General features: G+C 40.3%; 1 protein-coding gene across 1 annotated transcript in view; it reads left to right on the top strand.

The window, feature by feature from the left end:
- The window catches only part of HOOK1 (hook microtubule tethering protein 1), a 49,648-nt gene extending 26,950 nt beyond the window's left edge, over positions 1 to 22,698 (top strand). Inside the window, exons 13-22 of the mRNA XM_051999568.1 lie at positions 1,547 to 1,634; positions 1,731 to 1,791; positions 2,815 to 2,955; positions 3,567 to 3,660; positions 5,315 to 5,349; positions 6,106 to 6,188; positions 9,627 to 9,727; positions 13,273 to 13,374; positions 15,231 to 15,299; positions 19,262 to 22,698. Coding sequence (XP_051855528.1) covers positions 1,547 to 1,634; positions 1,731 to 1,791; positions 2,815 to 2,955; positions 3,567 to 3,660; positions 5,315 to 5,349; positions 6,106 to 6,188; positions 9,627 to 9,727; positions 13,273 to 13,374; positions 15,231 to 15,299; positions 19,262 to 19,432 — 945 coding nt within the window. The 3' untranslated portion in view covers positions 19,433 to 22,698. The remainder of the gene's footprint in view (positions 1 to 1,546; positions 1,635 to 1,730; positions 1,792 to 2,814; positions 2,956 to 3,566; positions 3,661 to 5,314; positions 5,350 to 6,105; positions 6,189 to 9,626; positions 9,728 to 13,272; positions 13,375 to 15,230; positions 15,300 to 19,261) is intronic.
- The last annotated feature ends 2,781 nt before the right edge of the window (positions 22,699 to 25,479 follow it).

Raw genomic sequence — 25,479 nt, 5'->3', positions numbered from 1 at the left:
TGTGGGGATGTCAAATGAGATCAAGGAAGCTGAGCTTTTGTGCATCCATTCTGGACATGATTGTTCCCAAAGTGGAAACCAAATAGGCCTAAAGGGGAGATGTCAGAAATCACTAATAATGCTTGGCTAGAGAGAGTTTGGACATTCTCTGATGCGATCATTAAAAGGTACAAGTTAGGGCTTATTTGATGCAATTAGATTATTTTTTTTCCTCAAAAGTAAGTATAAGAGGTCCCAGGGTCTATAGAGTACAGGTTGCTTATGGCATTGTGTCTGTGTAGCTGCTGGTTTGTCCTAATAAGTCCACAACTTTAACTGGAGATATGAAGCCCTGTCTGTCTAACAGCCACTGCTGTCCTAATACCTGAACATTTTTCCAATGACACTTTTTTTATTTCTGCTTTGGTTCTTAACCCCTGAACTCCACCGCCCTCTTTTACTATTGCATCAGGAGGCTTCTCATTCCCTCTGATGCCTCAAATGCTAGAGTAACTTAGGCTCAGAGTCAGGACTTAAACTCCTGGGTAGACTCTAGGTGTGGGCCACCATTGGTCTTGTGTACAGTCTAAGTTAAGGGAGGAAATACTTGTTTCAAGTTCCAAAATCCTGCTTAGAGAGAAGTTGCGGAGCCCAGCCTTCCTGCTATGTAGATGTTGGTTAGAGGAACCGGGGACATTTAGCCTTGAGGAAAGATTTGGCCATGGGGGGACATTTTCACATTTTGGGGAGACATGATGTTGATGAGGGCTTGCTTCTATTCTGCTCAATGGAAAAGTCAGAGGTGGCCAGAAGGAGGAGGTATCCCAGGAACCTCAAGGGGTCAAGGCTGGAGTTGCTGCTTGCTTATCTAGGGGTCAGATGATAATCACCCCAGAGGCCCCCTCAGCTCTGGGATTCTTGGCATTTTGAGGAAATATCAAAGCCTTGATGATCTTGCATTCCCAGCGATAGTGTCATTAATAGAAAATCCTCAGATAGGTAGTGGGACCATTGTCTCCATTGCATAGAAAAGGCAATGGAGGTCCCGAGTGATGGAATCATTTGCACATGGTTGGGTTTGGAACTCTGCTTCTGCTTCTCCAACAAGGTTGTAAGAGGGAGGATAGTTCCTTCAGTGATTGGGGAATGAGGATTCAGCCAGAAAGTTCCCCTCGGGGCCTCTGTACAGTGTGGAGATGAGCTGACTACTGACTAACCGGCAGAGCCGAGGCCCAGGGCCTGACCTCCTGAGAAGGTTCTGAGGCAGATTCTGGGGTCTGAGGGTTCTTCTCCTGGTTGTGTCATGAGATGCTGCTCCCAAGCTGTTCTCATCCCGCGGCTGTCGAAGAACGCCTCCTAGGAAGATGTTTTGGAGGATATGCTGGAAAGTTGGCATCTGCCTCCATTGCCCTGTAGCAACAAGGGCTTATTACCTCTGGGCTCATGCCTGGCTGCGGAGTCTCAGGGAGCTAGTTCCTCTTTCAGATGGGGCCATAGCTGCTTGTTGAAGGGTGCTGCGGAGATGCCATGAGAAGGATGTTGAATCTGCTCTTCCCCTTGTTTTCAGAGGCTGATCATACAGCGTGATGCTTTAAAAGAGACCAATGAGGAGCTCCGGTGTTCTCAGGTGCAGCAGGATCACCTCAGTCAGGCAGGTCGGTGCCTCTGCAGGGCGGCAGGCTGGCCAGAAGCAGTGTTTGACCAAACACTTCTGTGGGGAGAGATGCTTTTCACATGCTCTATCTTTGCAGGTACCTCCGTGTCAACAAGTTACGAGAACCTTGCTGCAGAAATTATGCCAGTAGAATATAGGTGAGAAAATGAAAAGTAGCATTTTTCTATCGGTTAATGTTTGTGATCAAAATAAATATGAATAATAATGTTTGTGATCTCTTGATCATGAATAGAATCACAGAGCTAGAAAAGATTTCAGCAGATGATCTGGTTTGCCTAAACTTTCCAAATGCTGCTCTTGTAATTTAAAAGTTGATCAAGGCAGTCATTCCACAGCTCCCACAATAAACATAAGCAAGTAAATTTTCTGCTTTCTTCTGGTTAGTTATATTCAGTTTCCTCTTACCTATTCTAAGGCATTCAGATTAGAATCTGGAGGTCACTCTCTGTTCCTGAATTATTAATCCTCTCCCTTTTTAGTGTAGACCCTTTCTCCAGGCCAGGTTTCTGTTCTCATGACACTGGATAGGACAACGGCCCTCCTGGTGCTAAAGTTCTGAAAGGGAGGATTAAAGACTGTCTCAAATTCTAGTGGGATGGCATCTGCTGCTTCCCATTAATTTATATGGCATTTATGGCATTAATATGGGTCATATTAATATTTTCAGTCATGGTTCTCTATAAATCTGTATCAGTTGCTATTCAGAATTTTTTATTCTTTTGAAAATAGGATTTTTTTCACCTTCATTTAAAAAGGCCTTATATTGAATAAATAAAATAATTAAAATTCCCTTTTTCATTTATATAGAGAATTTTATGTTTATTAAATTTATTACTATTAATAATAATAAATTTAATAAACATAAAAGTTCTCTTCTACTATTAATAGAAGGCGATTGACTTTTTTTTGAATCTTGATAGATCCCATCACATATTACAATATATTATTACTACAGTTCATAAGTGAATTTTCCAAGGGGTTTTCCAGAATTATTTGTAAACATTTTCAGGCAATATTTGCCCCTTTCAGAAAGTCTCGCTGCTTTTTTTAGGTTCTATAACAGTTGAATAAATGGAACTGAATTTTTAAAAACTTTTTTAAATGTGAAGAGCTTTTAAGATCTTTAAAATTAAAGCTAAGCTTCTGTTTTTCAAAAACAGAGAAGTGTTTATTCGTCTTCAGCATGAAAATAAGATGCTTCGATTGCAGCAGGAAGGTTCCGAAAATGAACGAATTGCGGAGCTCCAAGAACAGCTAGAGCAGAAACACCGGAAAACCAGCGAGATGGAGACAGAGCAAAGGTCCGTGGCCCTCCCTCCTGGCTTCCCTGCCACACCCTACTGTGGAGATTCAGGCCCACAGAGGGGGTGTGACTTTAGTGGGGGGTGAGGTGGGGAGGACTTGGAGTGGAAGGGACCACACCTTCAGGATGTATCCCTCTAGCAGACTGCATAGACCTAAGCAGTAGAAAGCACAAGCGCTGGCAGGTAGGAGGCCTGAGGTGGATTCTAGTTCAGATGTTTGTTAGCTGCCTCCTTATGAGCAAATACTTGTACATCTAAAAAATGGGTCTGAAGGTCCTTCACTGGGAGATTGTAAAGAAAGTGTGCGTGCCAGAGATGTGCATCATAACAGGCTTAGCTGGCCTTGAGCTGGGCTAAGGCTGTGGCTGCCACACTAAGACCAAGGGCTTTCCTGATCTGGAAGGGTTTCTGTGGGCTCACCGCCCAGCCCTGTCTTTGCCTCCTGTGCAAGAACCAGGATGCCCTGCCCTGCCCTGCCCTGCCAGGCTCTTTTCCCATGCCAGGGTTCCCTGCCTGCCCAGGATGCCCTGCCCTGCCCAGGTACCTCTCTCATGCCAGGGCGCCTTCTTTCCACACAAAGCAATGACGGGGCTTTGTGTTTGATGTAGGCTCAGCAAAGAATACATCCGAGGTTTGCAGCAGCAGATTGAAGACCTTCAGAAGACTCTCCAGGAGCAGGGGCCCAAGCCCGAAGGGGAGAGTGTAAGTAGCTGTGTGAGACGAGGAGGCCACATGTCTGAGCTGTGTCGGGGGGGGGGGGGCTCTTGTGCTTTCACACCCAAATTAGCAATGAGGCTACCATCAAATACCGTATATATCTGCATACCAGATGCAGCAATTCTGCAGACTTGGAGCCTGTCAGTTGACCCTCTTATGATGAGCTAATCCCTCCTTGGACTGATACTCCGGCTGCACCTGGGTTCAGGATAGTGCCCGCACGTGGGCTGGAGCTGGGGCTCGCCACCCCTGAGGTTTCTGCTCTTCTGAGATTCTTGGGGCTGATGTAGGGGGGAGAGATGAGGCAAACCTGGGAACTGAGGACAGAGAAGAGGGATCTTCCTCGGGAGAACATCACTAAGGGGTTCTCTGGGCTCCCAGCCCCATGGACAGCTCCCGAAGATGTTCTTGGAGCTGTCCAGCTTCTTTCTAGGACCTTCCATTGGGGCTTCTTGCCAACAATGACAGTGGTCAGAGACTTTGAATCTTACTGAGATCTTCCTCCCAACAGCCCTGGATGAAGCTGGTGTGGGCACATTCTCCCCCTATTGCAGAGGAGGGTCCCAGCTAGCACCAAGGCTTTTTGTCCTACAGGATGCTGCCTCTCGCTCTCTTTGATGTCCAGGCCTGGAGGCCCAGTCTCACCCAACCCTGAGCTCCCTTAGCTTAGTCTCCTTGAGGAAAAGCCAGGCATGAGGGGAGGCTTGAACGTCACCGTAGAAAATATCCATCTGTGTCTCTGTGTCTGTGTGTCTGTCCGTCAGTGCTTGTCTGAGAGATGACCGACAGGGGCTAATTCTTAAGTTAGGTTTGGAGGCTCCTGGGGGAGGGGCGGAAGCAGTGGGCAGAGGAGTTGAGCCCAAAGGGAGCGGACTTTCCTTTCTGTCTTGTGTGCACTATGTATTATTTTCTTTTTTTTCCCCTGGGGGCTTGGAAAATAGAGAACGTCTCATACGTGGCGGCATCTCATATGTGCATATATACGGTATTGTAACCTCTCTAATACAAATATTTGTTGTTAAGCCTTACCTTTTGGGGTGAAGTCTCTTGCAGAGAGTTCAGTAGCTCTCTGCCTTTCCTTTAACTCCCTCGGTACCAGTGGCATTTCCAGCTATAAGCCTTCCATTCCTGCTGAGCAGGAATTGTGCTATTGTGCCTTTTCCAAAGCCTGCAAAATGTTCCGTGTTCTTTAAAATCACCCGAGTAGGTGCTGATTATAATAAATGGAGTCTTTTCTGTCTAATTGAAAAATTGAAAATTAAATGTTGAAAGCCATTGAGTAATAGCACATTCTGTAGTGTACTTTGTTGAGTTCATAGTGAGCCTTTACATACAGCATCAGCCTTTTATGAAGCACATTCATTTTTATTATGGATTTTTTTTCCCTGAGTTTGCTTTTCTTCTGCCTTCCTCACTTCTGTTCCTCATTTCTTCTTTTCCGAGGTACTATTAATCATGATTAGAAACCTACCAAAAGTTTAATTTTGTGATTTTAGCCACAAGTATGGGGTATAACTCCAAGTCTTTGTAAATGGGATTTTCATTAAATAGCAGTAAGCACATAAGAAATCTGATTTGTATTTAGTGTGTCTGTTTGGCTGGGCCATCTTCTAATAGTCCTTTGTGTTTTATCTTGTAGTCCAGCAAATTAAAGCAGCAGCTGGAAGCACATATGTAAGTCAAACTGATCAGTGTTGCATTTCCTGTAACAAGAAAGGATACGTGCTTGTAAAGTTTATAACTTTTTGATTCTGTTTGCAAAAGCTAGTACTCTGACCTTAAATACCTCTTACATTATGAAAATAAGTGATCACTTCTGTTAAAACTATCAAGATGCAAATAGCTTTTGCAAATCATAGTATGAAACCCCTTTATCCACAAAAATGCTGAGCCTCCTGCCAGGATCCCAGGAATGAAATTAGAAAAAAAAATACCATGTTTTATTAACATTTTCACAGTCCATTCATTTCTTTTGTTGGCATTTTAAAGTCTTCTCTTAATATGGCCAAATTTCTGACAAGAAGCATTGATTTGGAGCTAGTTCCCATTTGGACAGGTCTGGCCTGCCAGCCATTCTTAAATAGGCTCACTGAAGCTGAAGGAGCAGATCTGATTGTCAAATGCAGAACTGGGAACTCTGCGTGAGATGATTTAAAAAAATGCATTGGACTTTCCTCTCTCAAGAAAGAAGAAAATGCTTCTTTTCTTGAGTACCCCTGGTGCTTCTAGTCCGGCTTATTAAATATCCTTTTTTACACAGCACAGCTCCAGGCTTCAGGCATTGTGGGAAGGCAAGAGTGGGAGGGAAGAGGAGGAGGGAGAGATACTCTACAACATCCTAGAACTCCAGGAGGGGAAATGTGACTTGATCCTAATGAATTTGCCAGAATCCTTTGACCTACAGTAAAACACATCTTTTGAATTCTTTAGGGAAAAGCTAACTGAGGTCCATGAAGAATTACAGAAGAAGCAAGAACTTATTGAAGATCTCCAGCCTGATGTGACTCAAAATGGTAAAGAACCAGGGGTAGCAATACCGAGTTTTGGGTGGGATGTTGGACTCATCTCTTCTCACTCCCCTCCCCATCTCAACCCTCCCCCACACAGACACACATTCTTAGATGAACATGAAGGAGGAAGAATCTGCCGTATTATTGAGACACTGTTTCTTTTGGCTCCTGGGGAAGAGGTGCTGATTCACTTAGAACATTTTAGCTATTCCTCTGATCTCCTGGTTTTTTTTTTTTTTTTTTTTTAATTAAAGAGTTCAAAACTTCTGTCAGATTACTTTTTTTTTTTTTTTTTTAAGAATTGTTGATATCTTTTATTTTTCACTCAATAGTTATTTTATTTCCTGCTTTGACGGCTTCCTTGTCCCCTGCCATCCCCCTAGTACTTCAGGGTATCCTCCCCTGAAACAAAGAAAATAAGTGAATCAAACCAACCTCATCAAAAGACCTTACCTGTTTTCAGCCCCTGTCCAGAGGCCTCCAGGCCCCATCCCAGGGGCTTTCTTTGTTGTCTGTTCCCTGGAAATCATCTTGGCCTTTGCATTAAATGGTGTGGCTGAGTTCTCCCAGGTTGGGCTCTGTTCAGGGTTTTATTTTCTTTACTTGGCCTCATGTTACAGAAGGCTCCCCACCCTTTTCTGAATTCTTCATTGTTTTAAATTCCCAAAGCAGCACAATATTGCATGGGCAGCTACCATTCCTGGGCTGCTTGTTGTTGTGGTGGTGGTGGAGTTTGCTACTACAAAAAGTTCTGTTTTCAATATAAAAATCTTGGGTTTTTCTGTCCTTATGTGCACTTTAGTAAAGTTGCTGAATCGAGAAAAATAAGTTTTATTTTTATTAACATCTTTTGTTTTTTATATTGCTTCCATTTCTAAGTTTGCTCCTGTATTCAGTATAATTTTTTAAAATAACTTTTTTATTGACAGAACTCATGCCAGGGTAATTTTTTACAACATTATCCCTTACACTCACTTCTGTTCTGATTTTTCCCCTCCTTCCCTTTACTCCCTCCCCCAGATGGCAAGCAGTCCTATACATGTTAGATATGTCACAGTATATCTTAGATACAGAAGGTAGAAATAACCCAGGAAGAAAAAACAAAAATGCAAGCAGATTACATACATTTCCCAGTGTTCTTTGTTTGGGTGTAGCTGCTTCTGTCCATCATTGATCAATTTTGAAACTGAGTTAGGTCTCTTTGTCAAAGAAATCCACTTCCATCAATACATCCTCATACAGTGTATCGTTGTTGAAATATATAATGGTCTCCTGGTTCTGCTCATTTCACTCAGCATCACTTCATGTAAGTCTCTCCAAGCCTCTCTGTATTTATCCTGCTGGTCATTTCTTACAGAACAATAATATTCCATAACATTCATATACCACAATTTACCCAGCCATTCTCCAATTGATGGGCATCCATTCACTTTCCAGCTTCTAGCCATTACAAACAGGGCTGCCACAAACATTTTGGCACATACAGGTCCCTTTCCCTTCTTTAGTATCTCTTTGGGGTATAAGCCCAGTAGAAACACTGCTGGATCAAAGGGTATACACAGTTTGATAATTTTTTGGGGCATAATTCCTGATTGCTCTCCAGAATAGTTGGATTCGTTCACAACTCCACCAACAATGCATTAGTGTCCCAGTTTTCCCGCATCCCCTCCAACATTCATCATTATTTTTTTCCTGTCATCTTAGCCAATCTGACAGGTGTGTAGTGGTATCTTAGAGTTGTCTTAATTTGCATTTCTCTGATCAATAGTGATTAGGAACACTCTTTCATGTGAGTGGTAATAGTTTCAATTTCATCATCTGAAAATTGTTCATATCCTTGAATTTATCAATTGGAGAATGGCTTGATTTCTTATAAATTAGAGTCAGTTCTCTATATATTTTGGAAATGAGGCCTTTACCAGAACCTTTAACTGAAGATGTTTTCCCAGTTTGTTGTTTCCCTTCTAATCTTGTTTGAATTAGTTTTGTTTGTACAAAGGCTTTTTAATTTGATGTAATCAAAATTTTCTATTTTGTGATCAGTAATGATCTCTAGTTCATCTTTAGTCATAAATTTCTTCCTCTTCCACAAGTCTGAGAGATAAACTATCCTATGTTCCTCTAATTTATATATATTTAAAGAGAAGAAAAAGCAATTCCACAGGCTGACCAAGAAGTTGGCTGTAACTAATCATAGATACACAGTGTTCTGTAACTGTGCCCATCCCCAACGTCTGCACAGAATGTGGAAGGCATTTTTCCTCAACTTTTCTTCAAGATCAAGATTTACATGTTATAATTCCAGTGTTTTATTTCATTTTTTTGTTCTTTCCCTTTTTAGTCACAGAATTCATTTCCTAGTTTTCCTTAGTTCGGCATCAATCCCTCCCCAAGTGTCCCTAAGTTCTTACTATTCATTGTTTCTTAGGTGACTGCAATAACCCCGTGCATCCCTATCATTTGGCCATTGCACAATCACTTGGACATCTCCATTGCTCCCAATTCTTAACTATAGTAGAGAGAACTGCTCTGAATATTTTGGTATATTGTATTGTGAGCCTGACCTTGACAGGGAGATGTCTCTGGCTCAAGATAGACAGTTAAGTCCTAGGTAGAATCAGGCCAGTCTACATATCCCACCCTCATTCTGTGGCCTGGCCAGACATCATCTGCTCGCATAGCCCCATGGCTATGTCTGTGGTCTGACTACACACACAGCCACATGCTCTGGCCGTGGCCTGCTGTCCTTGTCCATGCATAGAGTCCCATCCTGTGTCTGTGGCCCTGACTTTCCACAGCCCATCCCAACCCATCCTTTTTCATCCTGGTCTGTGTCCCAGGGGAGGTTAAACCTCATTATTATTTGGATGTCATTTTTGCTTGTTCTTGATTTGAAACAGGCTTTCCTGTACTTGTTTTTCACTTGTGATCTTTGAGAGAGCTATTTGTTCCTTTTCTTAGATTACTTCTCTATGAGAAAAAGGCTTTTCATCTTATACATTTTTGTTACAGTTAGCATTGATAGGGAATGCAGACCCTAATCATAGAGATTGGATTTCACAATTTTTTACCCTGATTAATTTTTTCCCTTATCTGCATTATTTTCTTTATCTGAACTGCATTGATTTTGTTCATGCAAAAGTTTTTCAGTTCTATAAGATCCAAGGTATCCTCCTCAACTCTTGGTATTGAGCAGCAAATCATAACACTGTCTCTTCTAAATGACTAGTTACCCATTAAGGGAAATAGATTAAAGAAGAAAGCCAAAGATGAAATTAAAAAAAAAAAAAACAGTTCTAAACTTTTTTTTTTCCCTCTGTTCCAGTCTTTCAGAAGATAAATAAAATGTCAAATCTATTCGTTTTTTTTTTTCTGTCCAAGTACTGGAATACCATGAATGAAATTTGAAATCGTCATATTTTTGTTCATTTCTATTAATAGTACAAAAGATAAATGAACTCGAAGCTGCCCTACAGAAGAAAGATGAAGATATGAAAGCGATGGAAGAGAGATATAAAATGTACCTAGAGAAAGCCAGAAATGTAAGTCCATTGGCAGTCACCCAATCATTATTGCCTTTGTTTCTTTATCAGAGCATTTATCAGTCTGCAGACTGGGTTTTATTTTTATTTTTTCATTTAAAAAACTTAGTTTTATTTTTTCTAATTACATGTAAAAACAATTTTTAATGTTTGCTTTAAAATTTTTTTGAGTTCCAAATTCTCTCTCCCTTCTCTCACTGAGAAGGCAAGGCAGGCAGCTTAATATAGGTTATGTTTGTGCAGTCATGCAAAACCCTTTCATATTGGTCATGTAAAAAAAAAACCGGGCAAAAAGCCCAAGTATATATTCAGATTCCATTGTTCTTTCTCAGGAGGTTTTTAGTGTTTTTATAAGTCCTTCCAAATTATCTTAGATCATTGTTTTGCTAAAAGTAAGTCATTCAGAGTGGATTATCATAGAATATTGTTGTTTCACTATGTATAGTATCCTGGTTCTTCTCACTTCACTTTGAATCAATTCATGTAAATTTTTCTAGGTTTTTCTGAGAATATTCTGCTCATCATTTCTTATAACACAATAGTATTTCATCACAATCATATACAACAACTTGTCAGCCATTTCCCAATTGATGGATATCCCCTCAATTTCCAATAATTTGCCATCACTAAAAGAGCTGTTACATTTTTTTTTACATATTTTTATTTTTTATATCAAAATACAGATTTACTCGTGATTTTGCTTGGTCAGTGATATTGAATAGTTTTTTAATAGGACTTTGGTATGGTTGCAAATTGTTTTCCAAAATAGTTAGATCAGTTCACAGCTTCGCCAACAGTTCATCAGTATCTGTTTTCCACATTCCCTCCAACATCTGTCATTTTCCTTTACTGTCATATTAGTCAATTTATTAGGTGTGGGGTGATGCCTCAGCATTATTTTAATTTACATTTCTCTTAATGGTGGTTTTTCATATGACTTTAGATAGCTTTGGTTACTTCATCTAAAATTCATCCATTCGTATTCTTTGACCATTTATCAATCTGGCAATGACTCTTATTTTTATAAATTTGGCTCAGTTCTTTGTATGTCTGAGAAACATGCTGTAAAATTTTCCTATCTTTTTTATGGACAGTTTACAAACAGTAACATGTGTTTTTAATAATGTCAATTGATAGGAGAAACAGGAGACATTGCCCTTTCAACTAAAACTTAATAGCTTTTTGCAAAAGCTTGCAAAAATAACTTGTTTTCATCTACATGTTCTCATAGACTGTCAAAGGTTACTTCAGTGTATGTAATCTTTTCATTATTTAAAATTATGTCATTACTTAAAAAGCAGCCACAGATTGCTCAGACAGCGAGTATGTTGACACAGGCTTTCACTATAGCCAGATCCTTTAAAACTCTTCAGTATTATTGAAATGCCTGCAGAGCCTCGATATACTTTTGTTGTAATAATTTGTCTGTAATGTCCGGGCTAGCTTTCTGGAGGTCCTCCGGACAGGCCTTGGTCTCAGCAGGATAGTCACCACGAGGATGGTTAGGAATAGAGTCCAAAGTCTTTATTGTCTCCTTCATACTCTTTCAATCTGTTCACTCTGACTGACTGTGTCCCTAGTTCTCTCAGCCCTTAAATACCCTATGACAATTACATCATTATCCTATTACAATTACTGCATACTGAGCATGTCTGTGTATATTAAAGAAGCATCATCTCTTCACTTCCACCAAGTTAACACCTTGGTCTAAGTATCCTTGTTTCAAGTATACTTCTCTCAGAGTTCCAGCCCTCTACACTTGTCACTTCTTTGCATTTAATCATCATTGTTCTTTCTGGATCAAGACTCTTAAAGAATATAATAGGAGGTTTCTTAATTATTAAACACAATAAAGAACTCAGGATTCAGCTTTAGGATGCCATATTGTTTCCTTCCCTTTGCCCCTTTCTCTAGTGGTTGATCCCTGATAAATTATGGACTTGGAGATTTCAGTAGCCTCAGCAGACAAATACAGCAGATGCACAGCATAATGTTTCCACTTTCTCCTAGCTCTTGGATGTCCTGGGCAGAGCCAGATCTAGGCAGTGAGGATGCTATTTCTAGTGCCCAACCAACAATTGGCTCATTTCTTTAGGCTTATTTACCCCTGAAAAAAGTACTGCGGACGATTAGAGCAAGAGTGTCCCTGGCAGACTTGGCATCCAAGGGACCCTGCAGGAGCTTCCCCAGGTGTGCTCAGCAATCACCCTCTCACTTAACGGAAGGGGAGGAAAATGTAATGTTCATTTAACAGGAAGTTGCAGCTAGTCATGGAGATGTTAATACTAGCCAGCAACCCATGTGTACTGCTTTAAAAAATAATAGTCAGTGTGTATGTAGTGCTGTAACCAGCCTCTGCAGAGTGCAGTGTCCAACATAATGACCACAGCACTGACCAGCACATATGGGGTGTTTTTAAATTTACCAAGCCCCATACGGCTGCGTTTTCATGTCACCCTCACTGCTGCTCCGGCTGGTGGACACTGTTTCTCTCCTCAATGGGAAATGAGGCCCCCGACATCTCTTCAGCATGGATGGCCCAGAGTACTGATGCATTGGGACGTCTGCTCACCCTGTTTTCATGAAGAAAATGCTCTGAGTTGTGATGGCTGCAGGGATGTGGCATGTGGTCTGTGCTTGAAAAGAGCTGACAGCCCAAAGAGGGGGATGGGGAGGCAGTAACTAGCCCAAGTCAGACCATCCCTCTGGGGAGCCCCATGAATGAAGCTCTAGATGGGAGTTGGGCTGCTAGGGTGTGGTCATGCTCAGGATCCTCTACTCACTGGGAGATGGGGGCAGGGGGCATTGGCTGCTTGGCGGGGTGGGCCTTAAACAATGGCAGGGTTTCTAGCAGGTAGAGAAGAGAAAAGAGGAGGGGGGCTGAAGTGGTGGGAACCTCCCAATTTGGAAGTGCCCAGGGGCACAGGGCAAGGGCATTGGCATTTTGCCTTCCTGCTGTGGGCACACTGCTTTGCAGACTTCATTACTGTTGAAGAACAATAGACCGTTGGTAAAGGCACCAAGTCTGGTTCTGGGTGGGTGTTTGCTCTATCCTCACTCCCTGTTCTCTCTCCCTGAGCCAACCCTTAGAAAGATGGGAACTCTGTGGCCAGGCCTGGACTCCTGCTCACGGTCAGCTATGCCAGGTTCATGGGGCTGGAGAAGTGCTCTGAGAACAGAGGGTTACATTCCTCGCTAGGGAAGTATTGACCATTCAGCTACTAAATCATCCTGCCTTATGCCAAACTCTGTGCCAAGAAATGTGATCCCCATTTCACAGTTGAGAAAGCACACCCAGCTGAGAAGTGGTTGAGGTTACATTTGACTTTGGGTCTTCTGGACTCCAGTTCTAGAGCTATCCATTGGTGGGATCCATTTACAAAGACCTCGATCTTCCCCCCCCCCCCCACTTAGACAGTTTTACTGTGGGTTTGTATTCCTCAGGAACCCCAAATTCCCTGATACCTCACCTTGTTTCTATTGTGTTTTTGTTCAATTCTATCTTATTTAAATCTTGATATGCAGTATTTATTTTCTCTGAACAGGTAATTAGAACCTTGGATCCCAAATTAAATCCAGCATCAGCTGAAATAATGCTACTGAGAAAGCACCTGGCAGAGAAAGACAGAAGGATTGAGATATTGGAGGTATATTTTTCATTTTCACTCAGGCTCCATTTAGTCTTTTTTAGCTCCCAGACCCTGGGCTTGGATTCTGGGAAGTGTTTTATCTAGGTGTTTTGGAGCAAAAACCCCTAGCCCTGATGACCCAGTTAATAAGGGCCCCAATCTCCAGGCCCCTTTCCCACCCAGTACCTCCACCAGTCACTCCTGGTTGGTTCATGTTTGAATTAAGCAAAAGTATTTCTAAAAACATACTTGATCTCTTAGTAAATTGGGATGGCTATGGATTGGGTCTTCTGACCCAGGCCTTTGTGTAGACCTCCCAGGGAACAGTTTTTTAGCCCAATCTCACTTTTCCAGCCAAGATGAACGCGTGGAGTTGCCTTGCTGCTGCCCAAGACAGCCAAGGATGACAATTACAGAGCACTTTAATTTGCTCATAGTAGGAATTCTTGTTCCTCTTTCACAGATGAGAAAAAGTGAAATAAAAAAAGATATATCTTAAGCTTATACAACAAAACTTGAGACTCCCATTCAGAGCTTTAGACTCTCACTTGGTACTCTCTGCCATGTATGGTATCACTCGGTCTAAGAACCCTGGAACTTCCCTGGCTCCCACTGAGCTCCTCATGAGGCACCTTCCCAAGCCCCCTGATATAGATAACAGTAGTGCAATGTCAATGTTGACCCTCTAAACAGTCCTTTTGGATGTTGACTTTAAATATAACCTTTGACTGCTAGTGTTTTGAGCTCCTTTTTTCTGATGAAATCACAAATCAGATTTAAACAAACAACGAATAAAATCTTTTGATTTATTTGAATGAGTATATTAAAAAAGTAAAGCACATGCTATGGGCCAGCATGTGATAGGCTTTGGGATACAAAGATAAAATGATCCCTGCTTTCAAGTGGTTTACATTTTGTTGTGTACATGTGTCAACTCATACAGAAAATCAGAACTAATTATGGGAAGAAGGTTCTGGTGGGAGGGGAATCTGAGGGAAACCAGAGATCAGTATGATTTCAGGATTAGTGTTTGTTCTAGATTTACTTGAAATCTCACATCACTTTATTTTTGAAAAATGATATATACACATACCTTCTTTGTACATAGGTACGTGGGTGAGTTTACAAAATATGTCCAGTTCTGTTTATTACATTAAAAAAAAACCATAGATGATTATTAATTGGCTTTGGTACTTGGGTAAGAAGTTTAAAAAAAAATTACTGATGTTTTGTTTTTATATCACTTAGTACTTCCCAGTAAGTTCTTCCCTTTCCCCTTTTCAGAGGCTCTGCCTTAAAATAAAGAAAAAAACCCAGTCTCACAATCTCAATCAACCTATCAGTTAAGCGTGACAACTGTGTCATATCCTGCTGTCTGATTCCCTACAAAGAAGGGAAAGATCCATATCGATCTGTGTTTCCAGGATCATTATAATGAGTTTATTGTGATTTCATAACATAGGGAATAAGCATTTATATTTATCTACTGTGTTCCTGATACTGTGCTAAGCACTTTACAAAGAGGATTTCACCTGTCCTTTGGGAGCGAAGTACTATTATTATCCCCATTTTTCAGATGAGGAAACTGAGGCATACAGAAGTCAAGTGACTTGCCTACACAATGATTTAAGTACCTGAGGCTGGATTTGAACTCAGTGCGATGCTCTTTCCATTCTGCCCCCAGTTTACTTGTGTTCCAAGGCTTTTGTAAAAGGCATTTGGTCATGTTTAAGCTTTGCAATTTTATATGCAATTTCAGGCTTATCTTTTATCCTCAGGAAAGAACTTTATTAAAATGTTTAGTAGAAGTAGCTTATTCTGTTTAATACCTGGAACAGTTTGATTTTTCTAATATTTCTTGCATCTTTTCCCAGAGTGAATGTAAGGTAGCAAAATTCCGTGATTATGAAGAGAAACTCATTGTGTCTGCCTGGTATAATAAGGTGGGTTGAAATCTCACTGTTTTAATTGATTATAGAGAGAAAAATGTTAAGCAACTCCATTAATATTTTTTTTAAAAAATTGATCAGAAACAACTTCATGGTTCTAAAAATTCACTTGTTTTGTCACTAATTTCAATTCAGCAAATGTTTATTCAGTGACTGCTTATGTTTGTTAAATCTGTGGCTAGAGAGACGAAAGGTCAAATAACTCTCTGTCCTCTATGTGCTTATAAAGAGTCTTGGGGTTTAGCTAAAGTGGGATGGGATATACTGGGACCAACACAGAAGCATGACAGAATGAGGCAGGAGTGAAGGTTGGAGGCAAAGAGTGGGTGAGGTGTCCTTGTAAAACTGTGGGACAGGAGCAGCCCTGGAGTGTACTGAGATGGGATATACATGGGGTGCACTGGGATGGGATATACTGGTACCTGCCAGAAGGTAATATGAGGTTGGTAAACCTCAGGGCAGAAAGCGCTTTGGGAGCCTAGGAGGGTGAAGGGGGCATTCTCCATATCAGCTCTTTGTTTTATGCGAGGGATCTTAGAGATGAGTCTAAAGAGTGTTTACAGGTGACATGGTAACATTGGGCAGTGGACAAGAGGTAGAGAGATCTGAAATGGAACGTCTCCATCGTGACTTTCCCCACATATGTTCGTCATCATTGATGACAGTGGAGCCATAACATCAGGATATGATGTCGCTTTTCCATATGTGCTACATGAAGAAGTAGAAGTTACACCGAAGAATGCAGACACGCCGAGCCTTTGCGCTCCTCCAAAATGTTGAGGGTAGATGTGTGCTGAAAGGGCTTCCTTAATTAGGCCCCCGAATTATGAAATTTGGACAAAGTCTCGTGACATATTGAGGGCATTTTGATAAAAGTCTGGAAATAGGTGCATTTTCACTGCTCGTCTCCTACAGCAATCACACCCTCAACTGAAAGGTGGCAAAGTCAAGAGTAAGAATTCCCAAGTTATTGTTTGATTCAGGGCAGCGAACACACACTCACAGAAGAGGCTCTGCTCTGTGACTGACTCCTCACGTGTCCAAGTCATACAGGATTCCATGAGAGAGAACAAACCCTCTGATATCAAGTAGTGCTCAAAATGGTCCAACAAAGGAGTTAAAAATTGTTATGATTACCGATGGATGAGGAGTGTCCTTTGGAGATTATGGTTGGAGGTGATCTTGATTGTCTAACTTCCAACCCCCAAACACTGCAGAGCCCTGTCCATGAGGTCATGAACAAAGACTTGATGGTCCATGTCCCTTTGACGATGGGTCTTAGCCTAGGTGGCTTATAGCAGCATACGGCTCGGCATATGTGTCAATTGATTGTGTGTCACAAAAGCCCATATTATATAACAAAAGGATTGCTCAGGGAAAGTTGTGCCACAGGATGATCCCTAGTGTATCCCTTGAAAAAAAAATGAAATAGGAAAAACCTTTATAGCATCATTCAATGGGCTGATGGAGAAACCACTTTCCAGTTTCTGTTAAGAGACAATAGCCTTAATAAGCAGAATGAGATGCACATTTCTAGATGTAATGTGGGAAGTTATGCTGGAAAAGCTCACATTCTTCTCTATGCTCTATGGTTGCAAGTCTTGAAATGGCATTTTCTCAATTAAAATTGAGGATCTTCTAAATGGAAATGGAGATGTGCTTGATATGTAAGAGGAAAAATGCGACTTTGTTCAAGGGTGTTGTCACCAGGATTTGTGGGAAGAAAAAAAGATGAACCATTATGTAATTAGAAGGGAGGAAAATCAGTGGGCAGCCCATGGGCCCCTTTGATAAACACACATCATCAGGAGAGCTGCCTCCTATCACAAAGAGACATCAGAATAAAGAGATTATAGATCATGAAAGTATGAACAGGGTAGCTTTAAAAAAAATCTTTGGGATAAAAATTCATAGTTGTCTTTTTAAATTTAGATAGTTTATTTTGAAGCTAGTTTTATTTTTTCTGTTAAATTTATATTTTTGCTGTTTAGACTTAGAAGAAGAAAAGTAAATAGAAATAAAGGAACCTTACAATTTTTAATACTTTATTCCTTGTAATCATTATTCATGACATTAAGGTAATTATTATTCTCATAATATGTCAGGCATTCATACTGATTGAAACCAGAAATGGAGGTGTGAGCTTCAATCTGTTTTAAGACTGAAATGATATTTTCAGAAAGGGTGAAAGGTCCTTTTAAGTGATGGATCACAAGTCCTCTCCACTTCTCACCATATTGCTACTCTCCTGGTGTTTCTTATATACAGGACTCTCAGCTAACTGCTGGAGGAAAGGACAAATTAAATATGACCTGATAAGCTTATCATTTTTAAAATTTTTGCCTCAATTCTGTTTTTAAATATAATTTTATTGAATTTTTATTTTTTACATTGTCAAAATTTCCATTTAGTATTCCTTTCCTGTTCCATGTTGGAAAAGTGTGAAAAATAACCTCTTGCTTCTGCAGAGGGGTAATGTGGGGATCTTCTCACAGCTCTTTGCTCTTCCTTCCAGCTCATCTCAGCCTTTTCTAAATTGTCAGTATTCACTTGGTGTTAAGTGTGTGGTGGTGGTACTTTTCATTTTATGTTGTAGTCATTGTGTATTTCTTAGTTTTGCTGACTTTGCTTTCTCTCAGTTCACATTGTGCTTTCCACACTTTGCTGTTTTTGTTACATTAATCATCATGGTCATAAATCACATTCTTTAATTCATCGGACATCTACTCTTGTTTTTTTCAGTGTTTTGCTATGAAAAAAAAGGCTTTTAGTATGTATTCAATTATATAGGAGGACTTGCCTCTTATCAATAGCTTCCTTGCAGTATGAGCTCAGTACTGAAATCTCTAGGTTAAAAGTCACATTATTTGTACAACACAAATTAATTTCCAGAGCAGGTTGCATTGCCTCCCATCGGTACCACCAGTGCACAAGCAGACTCCTCTTCCTACAGTCTCTCTGATGTTGACTATTGCCGTGCTCTGTCATCTTTGCCCAGTTGTATTTCTCCTCTTAGTAGTGATCTGAGCATTTTTTCACGTGGTTATTCTTTTGAGAATTGTTTGTTCACTTCCTTTGGCCATTTGTCTTAATAATAATTGCATTCTTCAAAGAAGTACCAATTAGGAAGACATCTGTTCTGGATCTGATTCTCAGCGACAAGTAGATGTGTTTGGATCCTTGTAGGGAAATGTCCGCTCTTTTCAAGACTTGGGGATAGGGAAGAAGCTACTGCCATCATTCTCCTTTAATTTTGGAAGAATGTGTGTCATTGTGGCCAGGGAACCCAAAGGAGGAGACCCTGAAATACTTTGGGCAGGGGCTTAGCCCAGGAGGGAAGGAGGTTTGGGAAATCATGACTTAAGAAATGTTTCTGAGGAAGGGAGATCCTTCTGGTGGGAGGCATCCATGGTAACAGTGACACAACTGGTGGAAAGGCTCTTGGGCTGAGAGTGAGCTCCCTGGTTTTCTTTGACCTCCAGAAGCAGTAGGAGGATTAACATGTGGATATTGGGAGAGAGGATGTCTTTGGTTAATTAAGTGCCTTTTTTGTGCAGGATACTGTGCCAAGTGCTGGGAATTCAGCGCAAAAGACATGTTCTGCTCTTTAGACATCTTTGGGATCAAATAAGGGGGAAGTCACTGAGAATCTTCAGGAAACATGAAAACAGCAGTGTCTGAGCCTTGATAAGAGGTGGGGGTGGAATAGGGGGAGAGTTATCTTCAGCTTCGGGCACAAGAATGCTGGTACATCCATGACTAGATGCTGTTGGTAGAATGGATGCCAGAGGGACCATATCTTATCACTAGCCGCCTGCTGGGGGGCTCTGGAAATCACTGTCACCCAGCAGGTGGGCCAGCTCTTCCGGGGCACTCCTAATGGCTTCTCATGGCTGCCCTCACCTTGACAGCTGCCATTTTCAGTGAATGCTTTCGATGTGTTTTCTCTTCTTTAGAGCCTCGCTTTCCAGAAGCTGGGGATGGAATCCAGACTGACTGGAGGAAATGGCGCCTGCAAGGATGCTGGTGCATGCCCTCCCGCGCGCTCCTTCCTCGCACAGCAACGCCACATCACCAATACCAGAAGAAATCTCTCTGTTAAAGTTCCTGCTGCAACATCCGATTAAACTCCAAAAGAAACACAGACCTTTAAGTGCCCTTACCCCATTTGTAGCTTCCACAATCCATATGGATTAAAGAGCCAGTCCCGGTGCTGGACAGATGAAGATCGGCTTATCAAAAAAAAAAAAAAAAATCAATGAAATTGATTTCTATAAGGCAGTTGTAGCAGTTATGTCCATCTTTTTAGATGGTCAGAAATGAGGAATTGAAATATATTAGAAAGCACATATCTCAAAAAATTATATTTGTCTTCAGACCATAGTGTTTAGACTTAAAAATTGGCAATATATATTTAAATTCAAGATGTTCAGTTAGTCTGGTAACTTGATTAACAAGGCATCATTGGAAATGTATAATTTGAAAAAAAAATCCAGCTATTTTTTATCCTGCAAGTTAAAAATCACTGAGGTGAAAATGAGCACACCAAACTGAAGAAATTTTATTTGGATAGGTTGGCATGCTGCTTTAACAATACCAATACTTGCTCAATTTAATATTTCTATTCCTATTGTTAGATGTGACAATTTTAGTATTTATTAGAAGATGATTCCCATTTGGGGGAAAAAAAATTAAAGGTTGCAATAGCTTTTTTGTAAATGGAAATGATTAAATAGAAACATTTTCTGATATCTGAGAGGTCAGAATCTCCCTGGGCAGCTATTAATCATAAATGGGACCATGCCTAGGATTAGACCCTGCTCAATTATGTTGAAATCAGAAATTTAGCTGACTTTTAAAAAGTTATTTTATTCTTGGAAAATAAGTTAAAAACTAAGATTTAAGCCTGATATAATCAGAGCATTTTTTAAAAGTCAGTTGACAGCGCAGAATAATTTATTGCTTCTAAACATTCCGGAGTTTTCAGATCTGACTTGAAAGTCATTTTGCCTCCATTTAAAATGGGGACACTAATTTAGCCACATGAATTTAATTTGACTTATTCCCTAGGGAGCCACCTTGTGGTATTCAATTTACAATAACAAAAGTTGTTAATGTACTACAGCCTCGAGTTTTGAATAATCCTTAAAGGATGTGATTTTTTCATCTGCTGTGGGAGATGTGTGAGTCCTTGTCTGGGCACTGAGCTTTCCGTCTCAGGCTGAGGATTGTGGAATATTGGGTGGATTACTGTCCACTGGAGATGAGTGATCCCCAGATTGAGACCCAACCCTCCCCCCAATATCTCTTGTCTCCTGAGGGCTCTTCCAAGAGCTCTCCTCTCGGTGTCCGTCCCTTGGACATGGTGTCTGTGCCGTGCTTAGCCTTTTAATGCTAGTTTTTCTTTCCAAAATGTCGAGTGGTGTTCTGTCTACAGTATTATGTGTTTAGGCCTTTGGTTTAGCCACTGTCCCAGGAAGCTTCTCCAGTTTATTGCAAGGACATAACTGCAAACTGCTTGGTCAGGTGCAGGCTGGGCTCCCCGTGAGCAAGCATCAGCACGGTTTGTACGACCAGATTTCCTTCTGCAGGGCCCACTTCTGTTGACTACCTCTGGGGTTTTGATGATTTTGACTGGTGCAATGATGTGGTTGTTTTGTATTTTGTATCTTTATAATCTCTGCTTGTCTATGATTTTATTGAAATGGGGAAAAAAAGCCTTTATAAATATTTTGGCATGCTGTGTAAAGTTTTCTAGCTGTGACATTTCAGTACATCCTAGCAAGTAGAAAGGATTGTCACTTCAATGTTTAATATGTGTTTATAAATGAGATTCAACAAAAGCTTAATTTCACTTTTTTAATGAGATTTATTTTAAAGCAGCAGCTTCTCTTCTACTGAGCCCTGCTATTTTTCATAACATCTCAGGCGGGTGCTAAATAGAATTTCTGGGCCCTTGTTCCAGTACTAATGAAATTTAACACCTCCAGTATCTGCACAAGGGGCATGGTCAGGTTGTATTTGGTTCTTTTTGATGCATGGAAAAACAGCAGCAACCACCCCCCTTTGGGAGACATCTCTCAGTTAATCTTCAGGAACTGTGAAACTCAGAGGATACGTGTATTTGCCTAGGGAGAGTAGAGGGAGAGTTTCTCTGCCAGAAGGGTTGTAATAATAATAGGCAAGTTTGAGGACTAACCAGACAGGAGCCCCTGGTCTGGTTGGTTAGTGAGGAGATTGACACCCTGTGGGTGATACAACATTAGAAATAATTTATCATGAGCCAGGATTGGTGTATTTCTTTAAAAGAGGCATCTGTTCTCTGGGACTTGGGGTGGGTTGTACCACATTTATCCATGTGAAAAGAAAGGAGGGACTGTTCTAGTGGGGTGATCAGTCCTTAATTTGGAGTCTCTATTCTGAGATTTTTATTTCTCTTTTTGAAAGTGTGGTGGTGTACGGACATACATATGTATACGTATGTGTACATGGATGTATGTGTATATATATATATACTGTGACAATGATGTTTATCTGAGATTTATTGAGAATATTGAGAAATATTTGAATTTTACTCTATTTTTCCAGTGAATAATTAAAGTTATTGAACATATGATTTTAGTACAAATTTAAATTATTCATATATCTCTTAAATCTTTGTCTGGAAACCTAACTGTGTTCTCCCTCTTTTTTTTTTGGTCATCTTGTGTTTTAATGTTAAATGAAATTAATGCTAACAGATTAGTTTTTCATGAGCTAAGGCTACTTACATCTACTTACAGCTACATCTGAACCAGAGAAAAATCATTCCAGCAAGCGAATATCGTGTTTCATTTCTCCCTTCCATTTATCCTATTGTATTTAGTCAGAAGCTTCTCATTCTAAGAAAATGTTTGCATGTAAATATGTTTGCACACATTTTTGTGAATTTCCTTTTAACCAATGAAATAGTTTATGGAATCACTGAGGCGCATCAGTTTAATTTTTTAAAAAAGAAATCAACAATTTCCTGAACTCGATGTAGTTTTGTGTAACATTTTATCCATTAAAGGTACATGAAGGCCCTTTCTCTCTCCTGTGGGAAAGCTTTACTTGGAATACAACAGAAGCAATACTTGATTTATTTCCCTAAGTAGCCAGGACATCTTTTTTAAAGTCATCGTTGTCAACTAGCTGATCGAGCAACAGTGAAGCTTCTTGTCAGGTTCCCGGACTCCTTTCTCGCTCTGTCTCTAGTGGGCCTGCCAGCTTCACAGTGGGCACATGACATGTTGCCTCCTATAATTTTCAAGTGTATGTTCACCTCGGTTTAGAAACAATGTTGCACTACTTTTTATTCTTCCCTTCTTTGAAAATGTTCTTTTTATATTTACATAAAGGTTGACAAAAGTGACTAATGGTTTGTTTCTCTTTTTTTGGAGGGTGGGGGGATGGGTGATTGCAGATCTCAGTGCACAATCTTCTCTAAGAAACAGGGTGTTGTTTGCATGCTCTTTGCAAATAACTTTTGCCTTCTTATACCTTCTCTATTGAATCAGCTTAAAACACAGCGAGGGTCGGTGGTAGGTAGAAAAAAACACAAGACAGTAAAAATTTGACCTTAATTTGTCTCATATTTTCAACTAATAATAGACCCATGTTCTTTTAAATGGTGAAAGATGCTTTTCAAAGTAAGTTATGATGGAATTCTGGATTGCAAGAGCCAGGACCATTCATTCGTCAGAGGGACCAAAATGATTGAATGGTGGAGAGGGCCAGGTCTAGCTCTAGTTTGTCACTGTGTGACCAACCATGGAAAGGTCTCTACCTCGCTGGACTTTCAGAGATAGGGTGAAGAATCAAATAGAGAAATAGCTCACCCCCCAAGCATTCATACTATGAAGTATTAAGGGCCCAACTGGGCCATGTGTTTTGACCAAAGATAGATGAATGTTAAGAGGAATTGAGATTGAGCACATAGTTTTAAAAGTGTTAAAATGACTGAAGCTGACAAAGAGAAGACTTTATAATGAGCCATTTGGGAAGAGCTGGTCACCATTGTGAGGCACTGAAATCACGTAGAAGTGATGGCTGCCAGTTAGTGTGGACAGTCTGTTCAGTGATCCATGTGACAGTCCAGTGGATGCTCTAGCCTGGCCACGCCACATAGTAGGGACCTACCCAAGAAAGAAGAGCAGGTGCTATGGCTTGAGGGCAGTATCTTCCCTTGGATTGGTTAGAGATCATCTGACCTGGATATTTCATATTAGGAGTTAGTTGAAGTGATTTGAGTTGCTCCAAGATCACACAGATTGAATATTCTTTGATATGAGGCCACTGCCTGTGGATCTGTTCAGAATCTTCTCCCTTAGATGAGTTATTCCTCTGAGCAAATGAATTCATAGATATGATGATTAAAGAGCTAGTACTTGTGACCTCTGAGGAATTATCAATAATAGTAGAGGGTAGGGACAGTAAAGGTTACAGAAATACCCCTACCTCCAGTCTCTCCCCTAGTCTGTCCCCTGCACGGTGGGAAAAGTGAAAGTTTTGTTTTGTTTTCCAAATACAGGCAAAGTTTTCAACATTCACCTTTGCAAAACCTGGGATTCCAAATTTTCCTCCCTCCTTCCCCCAGCACCTCCTCCCATAGACAGCAAGCAATGCACTATAGATTAAAGGTGCGATTCTTCTAAACATTTCCATATTCATGTTGCACAGGAAAAATCAGGTCAAAAAATGAGACAAAAAAAAGCAAAAAGGTCAAAATACTATGCTTTAATCCACATTCAATCTCCGGAGTTCTCTCTCTGGTTACAAATGACTGTTTCCATCCCAAATTATTAAAATTGCCTTGAATCATCTTATTGTTGAAAGGAGCCAAACTATTACAGTTGATCGTCACATCATCTTATTGCTGTGTACAATGTTCTCTTGGTTCTACTCACTTCACAGCATCAGTTCATGTAAGTCTCTCCAGGCCTTTCTAAAATCAACCTGCTCACCATTTCTTATAGAAAAATATTTTTCCATTACATTCATATACCTTGATTTATTCAACCATTCCCCAACTAATGAGCATCAATTCAATTTCTAGTTCCTTGTCACTACAAAAAGAGCAGCCACAAACTTTTAAGATTTCTTTGGGATATAGAGCCAGTAGAAACACTGTTGGATCGAAGGGTACGCAGAGTTTAATAGCCCTGTGGGCATAAATTCAAATTGCTCTCCGGTATGGTTGGATCAGTTCACAGCTCCAGCAATTAGATTGGTGTTTCAGTTTTCCTACATCCCCTTCAACATTTATCTTTTCCTGTCATTTTAGCCAATCTGAGAAGTATAAAGTGATACCTCAAAGTTGTCTTAATTTGCATTTCTCTAATTAATAGTGATATAGAATATTTTTATATATGGCTAGAAATAGCTTTAATTTCTTTGTCAATTATTTTTATTTAATATTTTCCCCCAGTTACATTCATAACATTTGTTACATTTATTTTTATTTTTTTTTTTTTTTGAGTTCTAGTTTCTTGTAAAGAACTTGAACAGAGTCTAAGCCTTGAGTCCAAGTTAGAGCTTACAGCTCTCCTGTTGCTGTGAAAAGCAGGCTCAAGGTTCAGCATCTTCTCTATAAGCCCCACCATGATGTCATGGATATTTGGCTATCCAAATCAAAAAGGAAGTGAAGCAGGAGTGCTGGCTTGGCTCCCAGGGGACAGAGTACAGGTGTTTCTTATCTCATATTCGAGATAAGGCTGAGCCAGCTAAGCAATAAATGGAGTTGTTAAAAAAAAAAATGAACAAATAAACAAACATAAAAAAAACTATCTGACTCCTTATTTAATCAGCTCCTCATCCAACCCATCTGCCCCTAGGCTAAACTCCATTGGGGTTTGGCTAATCGGCTTGCAACAGTTTCTGTCTCTTATTTCCATACAAGATTAAGAAACCACATATGAAGTTATGCAAAACATTTCCATAAAACCAAGTTGTAAAACAAAACAGATCTCCACCCTAATGAAAATTAAAATCCTCAAAACTTATAATAAGTTAAAAATGTGATCTTCTTCTTTAGAATAATATAATGGTTTTCTCTGGGGGAGAGCAGGTTTCTCGGGGAAATTTTCTGGAGGCAGCCTTAGTTGCAGTTGAAAGTAATAAAAACGCAGCCAGGTGATAAAAGTTCAGATCTTTT

This window comes from Antechinus flavipes, chromosome 4 (assembly GCF_016432865.1).
Source record: "Antechinus flavipes isolate AdamAnt ecotype Samford, QLD, Australia chromosome 4, AdamAnt_v2, whole genome shotgun sequence".
NCBI lineage: Eukaryota > Metazoa > Chordata > Mammalia > Dasyuromorphia > Dasyuridae > Antechinus > Antechinus flavipes.
This window is presented reverse-complemented; position numbering and strand designations above follow the sequence as displayed.